Source organism: Accipiter gentilis, chromosome 4 (genome assembly GCF_929443795.1).
Source record: "Accipiter gentilis chromosome 4, bAccGen1.1, whole genome shotgun sequence".
In the NCBI taxonomy this organism is placed as follows: domain Eukaryota; kingdom Metazoa; phylum Chordata; class Aves; order Accipitriformes; family Accipitridae; genus Astur; species Astur gentilis.
In genome coordinates, this window is record NC_064883.1 from 40,481,650 (window position 1) to 40,494,528 (window position 12,879).

At 43.2% G+C, this 12,879-nt stretch overlaps 1 protein-coding gene across 1 annotated transcript in view; it reads left to right on the plus strand.

Moving 5' to 3' along the window:
- The first annotated feature begins 1,712 nt into the window (after window positions 1-1,712).
- PRKAG2 (protein kinase AMP-activated non-catalytic subunit gamma 2) overlaps window positions 1,713-12,879 on the plus strand; it is a 226,409-nt gene continuing 215,242 nt past the window's right edge. The window contains exon 1 of the mRNA XM_049799132.1: window positions 1,713-1,917. Within this exon, the coding sequence (XP_049655089.1) occupies window positions 1,813-1,917 (105 nt within the window). The 5' untranslated portion in view covers window positions 1,713-1,812. The remainder of the gene's footprint in view (window positions 1,918-12,879) is intronic.

Below are 12,879 nucleotides of genomic sequence, written 5' to 3' on the forward strand. Positions count from 1 at the left end.
ATTTGTTAGAGGTAACTACGGTGCAGACTCTGTGAATGCATACATGCACAGCTTTGAACCCAGTGAAAATCTGTGTTTAAGTGATGTGATCAAAGGTCTGTGGCTGTAACGGGTTTGGTCCAATTCTCAGATTCAGACAGCGTAAAATGGTGTAGAGATTGTCCAGGGAAGAAGAGTCACTTTTTTTTTTTTAGAACAAAGCCTCCGATTTTGATGCAGAACGTCTGTTTGTTTCTATGTGTATGAAAACCGCTGGCTGTTTTAAGGCAAAGACATCTCTCTCTCTCTTTGCGGTCCAAAAATCTCAGCCCTGAAAGCCTGCCTGGCAGCAGGGGTGGCACTGGCATGGGTTTGCTCTGTAGCTGCAAGGCAGCGTGCTCTGAAACACACCAGCAACCGGCGCAGCCACAGGTGAAGCGGATCCTGAAAGCTTTTCGTCTTCTGATACTCCGTAACGCCAAAATCGTTTCCCCGCGGGGCGTGATCTGCCTCTTTTCGCTCGGCCGAATTCGCGTTTGAAGGCTTTTTGGAGGGAGGGAGCGGGAAAAAAAAAATAATAATAGTAAAAAAAAATCTATGTTCAAGAGCGGACCGGGACCCTCCGGGGCTTGGCACAAGTTCCCTGGCAAGCAAGGAGGAGGGCAGCGCTGTGCTTTTGCCCGGCGGGAGTGAGCCTGGCCGGGACGCCGGGCTGGTCCCCCCGCCCAGCGCCATCCCTCGGGCCGCGGGGCCACTGCAGCAGCCGGGCTGGGCCGTGCAAAGCCGGCTCGCTCAAGGCTGCTGGCTGGCCCGGGAACGCTTGCGGGGACCGAGGGGGGAAATATCCCTCCTTTAGGGCACGACCGCGAGAAATCCTGGGGGAGGGAGGGAAAGGAACCGCGCCGCCTTTGTGCGTTTTTGGCAAGGTGAAACCCAGCCTTTTCGCCCATCCCAGTGCTCCAGCAGCCCGGGGGATGCGGGCACAGCCCCAGCTCCTCTCCTCCCCCCTTCCCCCCCCCCAAAAAAAAAAAACCCCAACAACAAACGGGGGGAGCCGGGGCGGGGGGAAGCGGCCGGGAACACGCGGCGGGCTGCGGAGCTGGCCGCGGAGGAAAGTTGTGTCGTGCTCGTCGTGCACTTCCTGGCGAACCGGCCGGGGCTCTCGGCAGCGCCCGGGAACCTCCTCCCTCCCCGGCCGGGCTCCCCGCGGGGCTCCGCCGGGCAGCGCTCGCTCGCCCTCCCAGCTTTCCGTGGGGAAGCCGCGCTCCCTCCGCCCGGCCCGGCCCGGCCCGGACCCCGCGACCGCCGGTCTGCCAGGAGCCTCGCCCGAGCGCCTTCCTCTTTTCGTTGGTTTTTTTTTTTTTTTTTTTTTTTTTTTTTTTTGTGGCGTTTGGGTGTTTTGGGGGTTTGTTTGGTGTTTGTTTTTTTTTTTCTTTCTTTCGGGGGAGAGTGCGGCCGGGCTGGGCGAGGGGAAGGAAACTTTCTCACCCCCCCAGGATGCTCCGGATATTTTTGAAAGGGCGGAAGAGTGAGAAGGCAAGCAGCGTTTGTAAGGGCATCTCATGCTCTTGAGAAGGTCCCCCCTGACACCTCGCTGCTGGGATTAAAGGCCGGAGCTGGAGAAACTCCTCCCCTTCCCTCTGCTTCTCCTATCCTCCCCCCTTACCCACCCCCACCCCCCCCAATTTCCTAAGGCCATTAAAAAAAAAAAAAAGAAAAGAAAAAAGAAAATAAGGAGCCTGGAGTAACTGCGGCCGGTGGGACGGTGGGGAGAGGTGGAAAAGGAGCTTCCCTCTCCAGATCCATTGCCCAGCACCACGCCTGGGTGAAGGGATGGGAAGCACTGCCATGGACAAGAAGAAAGATGCCTCCAGCAGCAGCAGCAGCAGCAGGAAAACATCCAGCCAGAAGAAACTCATGTTGCGAGTGCACATCCCCGTAAGTGGCTCCTGGCTCTTCCTCCCCTTCGGCAGCTGGCGTGGCTTGGGCGCTGGAGCATGTTGTTCTCTGACATGTAGTGCCGCGAAAGGCAGGGAGAGGTGTTTCCTGCTGCTGAGGTGTGGAGTTTGGGGGATGCTGGGCTGAGGGGTGCAGCCTGTGCAACAGGCAAGCCCTCCACATCTGGGGTGGGTTGGAGCGTGGTGGGGTCCTCTGGTCTCTGCCCCCCGTGCGGTGCTGGGAGCTCAGGGTGCAGTGTCTGTGGCACGGAGGAGCGAGGATAACTCCGGCTGCACCACTGCTTCCCTGCCCTGGGCTGTGGGTTTGGTTCAGTATGTCTCATCCAGTTCACACACAGGCTCATGGTACGTTTAGCAAAAGGTGTGTTCCCCCCCCAAATGCTGGTCTCAACATCCCCGGGTTTGGCTCTGGGAACTGTCCGTGCCTTGTGGCTGAATCAGTGTTTAATCTGACTCTTCCCTCTCTCAAAACTAGTCCACATTTGAATTTCCCAGGGCTGGGAAGCCCAGAGCTCTCTCAGATTTCGACACAAGCAGTCTGTTTATTGCTGAAAGAGCAGGGACAGTTGTACTGCTGTGGTGGAGCAGACCAGCGAGCCATGCAGTCTGTTCACCGACTGTTTTGTTTTGTATATCCGCACTATAAAGAAACACGCAAGAAACTCTAGTATATAGATACAGAATAACCTCAGACCAAAAGTTTCTCTCTATTCCCAGTGAGTACGAAAAGGCTGGCTGGCTCTCTCTTCAAGAGTTTACATGCCTTTCAAAACTTTGATTACTGTTTTTCTTTACTATTAGGATGTTCTTGTTATCTACATAACCATTTAGTTTTTTATTCTCAGTCCCGATGTGCTTTTGGTTTCAGTGCTTCTGGCAAGAAATGGCAGAGTCCCTGTATCTTTTCCTGTGCAATCTGTTTTGGCTTTTTTTTTTTTTTTTTTAAAAATCTCATTATATAAAAGTGGGAAACAGTCCTACACGTGTGTCTGCCAGTTCGCCAGGGAGCAAAAAGATATTTCTGGTTCTAAGTTTTTCCTTTGTTTTAGGGAAGAATAAGAAGTCAAAGCAAATTTATTAGGTGTCTTGAGTGTGTGGAATAAAATGGAGGAGAAATACATGTCTCTTCTGCAGATTTCATTTTTCTCTGGAGAGGAATGCAAGCCCAAGAGCTTAAGCCAAACTTCTGGAACTCTGAGTGCATTCAGTACTAGGAGAAAAGGGTCTGTTTCTGCTAACATGGGTGTTGCCTATGCATTTGTGACTGGAGTTTTTAGGCAATAAGCTTTGCCATGTTACCAGTAGTACTACTTCACAATAGGGATGTAAAATACCAAAAAGATAAAATGTACCACACCAAAGCGCCACTCACCCTGTGCACCTTGTTCCTTTCCATCCTGCTCGCTGCACTGAGTATGTCATCTCTTTCCATAGCCCCCCCCCCCCCCTCTGACTCAGTCTAGCCAGGAACTTCTGTGCAGCTGGATCTCCACCTCTGCTCTAAGAAGCCACATTTTCTGCCTGCTGAAGAGCCATAGGTAGTTTGGGAGATGCTGCAGTTGCTGCAGGATTTTTTAGGATTCATCTGGTGCTTTTGAAATACCTTCTGACCACCAGATAACTCTGACCACACTAGTACTTACAGCAATTTTCCCTGTTTTATGGTTGTGAAGCTAAGGTGGAAAAAGTGCCTAAGTAACTTGTTCACACTTAAGCAATATTGACAGAGGAAGACTAATGCTTTTTCCTAATTGCCTCCCTAAGCTTATAGACAACCTTTCTTCATGACTGTTTCCTTAGTTCTGTCTTGGATGGACCATCATTAGTAGTGGGCCATAATTTTTCATGTTCATTAATCTCTTGGCTTCTTTGCTATGCAGCTTGTCACCTAGGTAGTGGTAGTTATTCAGATACAAGCCTGCAAATGCCTGATATTACTCTGAAGTCAACATGAGTTTTATTGTTCACCCAGTTGGAAGCAATTCAAGATTTGGTAATAAGATAACACCTTCCATCCCTCCTCTCCATCCCCAAAATATGATCCTTCTGTTCCATTCTGCATCATTGTAGCATAATGCATCATTGTAGCATTCCTGAAATGGACTATTGGGCTCAGGATCTTTCAGGTTGTACCCACATTTTTGGTGGTTTTCTGTTATCTGGCAGAGTTTAAATATGACTGTGCTATAAGAAAGAACATTTTTCTCATTCTCCTCATTTGACAGTGGAATCTGCATTTGAAAAGATCCATTTAGACTGTTTTTTTTTCTCTTTCATAACGTTTTCTTGGCTGTTGTTTTGAAGCATCGTTCCTATTATTTCAGTGGCGCCTGTCAGTGTAGCTGTAGTTGTCAAGGGAGCTTTCACCAGACAGTAATTTTTATTTTGTTCATCCTCTTCTTTGTGTTGCTGTGAGATCATGTTTATTGCTGAGACATGTAATTCTTGCTCATTGAGATCTTCAAATTAGGAACAAGAGAAGGACTAACAAGGTCTGAGTAGGAGGGGAGAGAGGAGTCAATTCTGAAAGAGAAAGCAGTGGGACAGAAAGGTACTGCTGTGGTGCAGGGTATCCTGAAACATATTTATTAGTCATGTAGAAATGCTGACTGAAAAACTAATGACAAATATTGTGCAAAAAAAAAAAAAAGGTGAATAGTGCAAAATACGCTACAATTAGGTTAGAGGGTTGTGGAATAATAGGCATGTCTGAAAAGAAAGCTGTATGCTTTTCTTCCCTCTCGCACATATTTTTATTTTTTGGGTTTGCCTGTGACAGTGGAAAAAAGATGTATCAATTTAAGAAAGCTGGTTTTGTGTCTTGCAGCACTCCAGGGCATTTCTCAGGTACATCTTTCTCAAGCGAGAACAAGACATGATACAAAAATTCTGGAAACACTCTATTTTCACCTTCTTTCTGTCCTCATTCTCCTTCAGCACAAGTGGGTGATGCCCAGCCCTTGCTTCTGGGAATAGTGGTAGACCACTAAGTTCCTGCCAGTTGAGTTTCCTATCTGCTCTCAACTTGGTGTTCAGTAGCCAAGAGTAAAGTCGAGGCAACTGTATTCTGTTAGCATGGCAGGGAATTACTTGCTAAATTGTTGCACCAATTGAACAACTTTTTGTTTTGTTTGTTTGTTGTTTTCCTTGGAAATACACAACTGACTAACCAACTAGTAATTTCGATGGACCATAATATAACTGCAGGAGCCTTTGTAAAGTAGAGGTCATATATATATATCACCCTCTGTCTTTCCCAGCAGCACATTCTGAACTCTTGAAATTAGAGATGCCTAAATGGAAATTTCTGGTCCAAATACCTTTGAAAGCTGCTACTGATATGAATAGAAACCTTTGCTCTCTAGATGCATCACATCCGTAATATGAAGACATTAGCATTATAAAATTCCTTTTTAAGCCATTAGAAGTTAATGCTTGCACATTGCTTTGAACATTTCAAACAGTCTTTTCTAAGATGGGACGCAATTGTCTGCTGAGTAGGAGCTCACAGCAGTGAGATCAGTACGTTCTTTTGTCATTTTGCAAAATTGATCTGTTCTAATGTTAACATTACCATTGTAATCCCATGTTGCTGGAAAGAAAAGGAGAGATTCTGCTCTTGCTTACTTTGAATTTCATCTGGGATAATTCAGTCAGTGCCAGCAAAGTTATGTTGTATTTACACTAGTGCAACTGAGGGCAGACCCTGTCTCAAGAGCTTCACCATGGCAAGTGCCAAGCACCTGGTGCTCCCAGCAGGTGGAAATTGCAGAACCTTGGCACTTCCTTGGATTTTTCCCAAATACATCACAAGGTGACTTTTTATTTAAATGAACAAAGAGATTTTTTCACAGTATGGACAAAAATAACATCTGCAAATGAATATAAAAACATCTTTCAGTTCAGTGAAGTGTCTGTTGCCTCTGGTACTTCAGCCCTGACAGCAGAGTTGGTGCACTAGAGAGATGCTCTTGGAGATTATGATCCTTTATTTTCAATGTCACGCAAACAAACATCTCTGCACACTTTCTCCCATTTCTTTATCAACCTCTATGATTTTGAACGATCTCCTCAATGTGCAAATTTATTGCTGTTTCCAGGCCTGTTGTTACATTGGGATGCCAGGCTGAAACATCAGATGGCTTCAATATTTCTAACCCGATAGATGACAATGATGTTCTGACAGCTAGTGTTGGCTCAGGCTCTGCCCCTCCATCTTGCTTTCCACACTTGCAGTCATTAATGGCTGCATGCCTAATAAATCACTGTGAAATGATTTTGTTCTGTCACAGTTTTTTTGCAGGGTGCTTGTCTCCCGGTAATTGCTGGGTGGGCTGATGAGAATAGCATTTCAGTGTAGGGATCACTTTAGGAAGCTGCAGAGGAGGATTAAGCTGGTCAGTTCTTTCAGAGGAGGTGAGGGAGTCAGCTTCCAATGTGATCTAGGATTGAAAAAAAAAATAAATTGTTTTCTTGGGAAAAGGAGGTGGGGGGAGAATGAGACAGAGGAGAGAGAAATGTTTCCCTAAAATTAAATCTGCAACTGTCCTGCCCCTTGCTCTCATAGGGCAGACTCTGAGTTGTCCTGAGCCTCTGTGGCCTTGAAGTTTAAAGTTAGATTCCTTCCTAAAGGGCTGATCTATTAAGGGTCTGAAGGGCAAGTGGTATTTGCTCAGGAGTGTTGAGCTTGCACTTTGAATCTACCTGAAGGAAAAAAGAAAGGATTTATGTTTGTAGTCATAATAGCTGCCTCTGTAATTAAGGAAGTTCTTAGTCTCTTTGCTTTTAAATCATAACACAAACTGATCATCAGGTTATTGAAAAGTACTGCTTCTTTAAAACATCACTTTTTCTGGTAGGAAATTCTGCTCCTAAATGGTCTCATCCAATCTCCTTTATTTATACCTGTGAGCCTGTGGAGAATGTGGGCTCAGAAAAAATATTAATTTCCTTAGAGGAATAAGTCATGAATGTGGAAGGAACCTCACAGAAAGGTGGATGGTGAGACTTTTGGCCTCAGGGAATGTTACTCACACCATGCTTATACTGGAATTACTAAAACAGAAGAAAATGTCATGCTCCTAGGGGGATCAGGAGTGAAGCAGAAAGTAGTGATCTCCACCTGGGAGGTTCCAGTGCCTGTTCACACATCTGCAACATTCAACTTATGCCCAATTTCACCTGGGCACTACATTGCATTCAAGGGAGCTGCTCAGATGTGACCAAAAGCAGAATTTGACCCTGAAGACAGGATTCAACAACCATTTTGTTGATGATGTATGGACAGTCATGGCAGTAGGTTGGTGTGTCTGTGTGCTGGCTTGGCAGGCTAATGGGAGTAGAAAGGAACCAAAACTGAGTCAGCATGGCTGTTTGTAGACCAAATTGTGGACATTCATGTTGAGTGAAATACCGTGTTTAATTCTCATCCCTTTGAAAAAGAGCTGAATTTATATCAAAAGACATCCCATGCATAGGAAATAATGAAAGAGCAGAATTGGTTACAAAAGAAATGAAGCATCAAGGAAGACATCAGTAGCAGACAAGAGATGCCACAGAATATGTCTGTCTGGCATAGAAATAGCCCCTTTGTGGGCGACGTTAACCTCGACTGATCATCAGGCTTTGACGATTAGCCTGCTTTCAGGGCCTGATCTGGTTGCAGAGGACTGCTGTCTCAGTTTGCTACTATTGCTTGTGCTGTAGACACGCTGGAGAAAGTGTTATGGCCTAACAAATAGGGAGAGTTATGCATGTCTTCAAAGACAAAAAGCAGCTTGCATGTATCTTGAATGGAGTATGTTTTTTCTCCTAGAAAGGAGAACTTATGTATACACGTGAATGTAAGATGCCATCAATAAATGTATTATTGATGGTTTGGTGATGTAGTGCTGTGCTACTACTAAACTATTTCTAGTACTAGCAGTGAGTTGAAACAGTGATGTGTATGACAATTTCTGCTGCAGAATCATTTTTGTGTTTATTCTTTAGGTAGTTGTAGAAACTGGAATATAATGCTTCAGTTTAGTGTTTGCTTCTGTAACACTGTCTCTCTTAAATTGCTTGCATATAACTACATATGAAATTGTTAAAGCGTGAAAGCATTATTTACATGGTAGAGAATCAAAACACAACATGGTACTTCAGGTTTCGACACTGAGGATTCATAGAATAGTATACAGCGTCCTTTAAATTTTCATATAATTTAGCATGACAGTAAATTACGTTATGTAAGCGTGACTTAGTGGGATGCATAGCAAATGCATTGCAGTATGTGTTTCATGGTTGTCATTTATATCGCACTCCGTGATTGTTCAGACCTTATGGTCATTATTGCAAAGGGTCCCTGTGACCTTCTGCTCCAAAACCAGAACCTAAGTCATAAGCTGAAGACTTAATCTGTTTTTGCAGCCAGGGTGATAGAGCTATATGCCTTTTTTAAGCTGCTGGAGAACACATTCATAGATCTGGAGTTTCATTAGGAGGAAGTGTGTGCATTAGAAGCATTATCTGCCATGGTATGAAGCCTTTATCATCATTTATTTACACCAGGCATTGTGTGATTTTCAGTCATCTTTTCACATCAGTAATGCTGCTGGAACAATGAAGATAAGAATATACTCTGCTTCTGCAAGCTGAAGAAAGAAAAGCTATCTGAGTGATCAGAGTGCTGGCTTACAGTACTATGAAACACAGGATTTTCCTGCTCAGTTGTAGACTTATTCGTGGTATTTTGTGAATGACTGATGTTCAGATCTGGTTTGTGGAAGCTATGTGCCTGTTGATTCCTTTAGAAAAGTTTGGAAACTTGTTTTCTGTGGAATTAGAGAAATCAATACTTGTTGAGATAGATTAGGGGTAAAATTTGCATCCAAGCATGAAGAAATATTTCAATGAAGACAAGCTCTCCATAGAAAAGGTATAGTTGTAAGAATGTGATGAACTAAACAGGTGCCATTAGCATTGTCTATAGCCTGCCTAGTGGAAGAAATGGATTGTTACCTGCATGCCACTTATTCTGAATGGACTCCACATGGAAATCGAGAAAGACACCTGGAATTATGCACAGAATCCTGAAGCGTATCACGACGACTCTGTTTCTGCTACCTAGCCATAATCTTTGACAAGTTTCCACAGATTCAGGACTGTTCTATGCCTTTAAATAGTTGTGCATTTAATATGTTTGCTAAGCCCGTATTGTCTTGCTTTTGGTGATATGGCCTTTAAAAGGTGTAACTGCTAACAAGTGTTTTTATAGAATCATGAAATAGTTGAGGTTGGAAGAGGCCTCTGGAGATTGTCTAGTCCAGTCCTCCTCCTGACCCTGTGGTCAGCTAGACCAGGTTGCTCAGGACTGTGTCCCATCAGATTCTGAGTATCTCCAAGGATGGAGACTGCACAACTTCATTGCTCTGAAGGAATGCATTTGAGCAAGTGAAAGCTCCTTGAAACTAAATACTGTTCAGCCACTACACAGGCACACTGAAATTAACTCCACAGTTGGTTGGATCTTGTCCCCACATCTGGGGATTGAATTGGATTTGGTTATGTAATGTAGAGAGTTCTGGGAGAAGCATGCTCTGAGATGGGAGTTGAAACTGAAGACACGATAGTCCCAACAAAGCTTGCGGAAGAAAGGGACAGTAAGGAAGAGATTTTGAAAGGTGCTTAGTCAGTGTTATCACAACACATAATAGGAGTTTGCCAGCTTCTCAGTAGAGCATTGCATCTTCTGGAATGTGGTTTTCATCATGTATTGTCATTCCTTTTGCATAAATTAATTAGAGGGGAATTTGCTGTGACTGAGTATTAATCATGGCATCTGTGTTGGAAGTGTGATCTAAACCAAGAGGCATGAGGGAAGACAGTTCAGGGATAAGAGCAGTAAATCATCACCTAGCTGTCTGAATCTCTATCTGCTATATTGCCTGAGGTTGGGCAGAGGAGAGTCCTTGATGTAAGCTTTGCATTGCTGAAGGGCTGAAGCTTGAGGTCCACAAAGAAGAAACTTTTAAAGTATCAGTGAGCCACATTGAAACAGTGAAACATCTTATGGGATGTTCTTTCCATCCATGACTGAACGCTGTTGAACTGGATGTCTACGCATGCATAAGGATACATATGTTAGTAAAGACAAACTCTCTGAAGAATTTAAAGCCTTCATAGGTGTTACAGACTGGAGGCCGGCAGAGGAAACGATGTTGTCCCTGCAGTACTAATGCTCAAGTAGATGGTTAGAGTTTAAGCAACTTGCCTCATGTTGTACAGGAGTGTGACAGTTGGACTCATGAAGTCTTGAGACCTAATTAATTTATCTTAACCATAAGCCCAACCTTCTTCCTATCTTATTTGTCCCATAAGGATCCATGTACAAGCTCAGCCTAAGTCAGCAGTGATGGAAAATATTTTTCCGTTTGCGTTTTGAAAATACCTGCGAAGTGAAAGGATTCCAGTCTAACATCTACAGACAGTCGTGCTGTGTCCTAAAATAACACTGTTAGGACTCTTGGCAGTCTGATCAGGAAGACCAAGGGTTGAGGTTATTAGATAAATCAGAGGAGACTATATTAAATTCCAGCATCAAAGGTGGTACTTCAATGAGTGTGCCTACTTATCACACCCTCTATGTGGTTCATGTGGTTGTTGAAAGTTGTGAAACGCTAGTCTTTTTTTTTTCCGAATAGCTGGTGGCACATCAGTTGTAGAGCTCTTGAAACAAGGCATCTGGCATCTGCAGCCATTTAGCAGTCATCTATAAACTTAAGCTCATGAGGTTTGGGACATTTGAAACAGCACTTGACCAGCCACCTTCAACCTACAGCACCCTCCAAAGAGTTTGCAGGCATCCTGTCTGCATTCTGTACTCCACTGACTTGTCTTGTCTTTCCAGTTGCTGGAGCTGGGCTTTCCCCAGTACTGCTGCCAGCTAGTGCAGGAGAGAGAATTCCGGCATGGTCTCAACACTGTTCTTCTTGGATATTCCTTCAGCTAATGCTAGACCAACTTTACATTTTTATGGGGAAAATGGAGAGCTTCTGCCATCTGAAAAGTTGAGCCAACATTATTCATAAACATAAGATTTATAGCCTGAAATGAATGGGAGGTAGAAGATGTTATTCAGCTGTTCTCTTTGCCCTTTTATTTAGCTAGTTGATGTTAAAGGTAAATACTAATTTAATAGACTTCTTTTAGTTGGGTGATGATTAATTATACATTTTCCTTATATTTTTTATGTTTTTGAGAATGACTGTACGCGCTCTAAGCTATGCAGATGCAGGAGGGTACATGCCAGCATTTTTCTTTATAAAGTAATACCAGTAGTTCAAAAACCGCAATTACTTCAATTCCTTTTTTTCTGTATTGTGTACTTAGAGTTCTGGCTCCTTTCACTGTGGCAGACCTGTGGAGGCATCATCAGTTGGCATGCAAAAGTTGCTGTTAAATTAACTCTTCTGATTTTCAGCTGAAACACTGAAGTCAGTAAAAGAGGAAACATGCCTTACTTAACCATGTACAATAGTGGGCTAGTCTCCATTACTTAGTAAGAAAAAAATGTTTTTCACCCAGTATTCAGCAGCTGTCCTGGTAGACCTCAACCAATAGTTAACAAGGCAAAGCAAGCTGCTGTTCACCAGTTGGCTTTATTAACAGACTATGTGTATCCTCCTATCCCACCGCAATGCTGAATAAAACATGTTGTCTTACAATGCCTTCTTAGTTAGCCAACATGCTTTATTTTCATGGTGTACATTGTCAGATAAAACAAGTGAGTGGTAACTTGGTAAGCCTTGGTAATTCATTGACTTTTGATGTCCATCTGTCTATAATCTGAGATCCAAAAATCCAAGAACAGATGACTCAAGTTTACTTGAAATGCCATTCACAAGATTAATCCTTGAGAAAAAAAAAAGGTGTTAAGAAGCCTAGTAGTTCAGAGAGATGGGATTTTCAAAATAATTTAGGTTCCTTTGCAGTATTTGAAAATGCTACTAGTCCACTTGCATCAGGATGTCCTTAAATACATTTGAAAATTGAGCTTTACATCTTTCAAGCTTTCAAGTTGCCATTCTTCCCCCTCTGCTATTTACACCTGTATTACAAAACAGAAGCTGATTTTCCTAATTTTCCACTCCCAATAACATTCTCTTGCACCTGATACATAAAATGGAGACCCCCCCCCAAAAACCCCAAGTCAGAAGCTTGTTTTTTATGGAACAGAGATTGAAAGTAATACTAGGAAGTAATATGGGAAGAGATAAATAGCAGCTGTTCTCTTGATGATAAAGACTGAAACTAATACTGATACTTAGTACAGTGCAATCCATTGTGACACATGATAAAGTCTATGTATGACCTTATGTTTGACTGACAGTGACCAAGTATTACATATGATAAAGACTTCAGAAAGAAATTCCTTTTCTGTTCCCTTCAACTTTTCAATGTAATTTGAGAAAAAGCCGCAATCATTTAAAATTTGAGAGGATTTTTTATTTATGTATTTTTTACCTAGTTTTTTTACCTATTTATGTATTTTTTAACCTAGTTCTGCTAACTGCTGTAGGCATTTAATGTGTTTAGACTCACTGTGGATAGTTATTTCAAATTACTTTCCAATATAAATGTTTTTAGAGGAGAAATACATTTCACTGCCATAATCTACATGTACTTTTTGTCAGCATGTTTATGAAGCAGAGGTATTTGGGTTAAGAGGTATTTGGAGTTCTGCAAGTCAGTGTCAATATTGCTTCGTGGGCTGCTGCTTCTTGAGGTCACTGGAGGAAGACAGGAGGACACAGGGGAGCTCCTCAGGTTGTGAGAAGCTGAGGGGGTAACCAACCGAGTTTTTGAAATTTCTCCATGCATATCAGTTGTAAAACAAGCTTTTAGCTTTTACTGTATTTGAGTTGAAGTAACTGAGAAAGAGGCACACATGTAAAAGGAA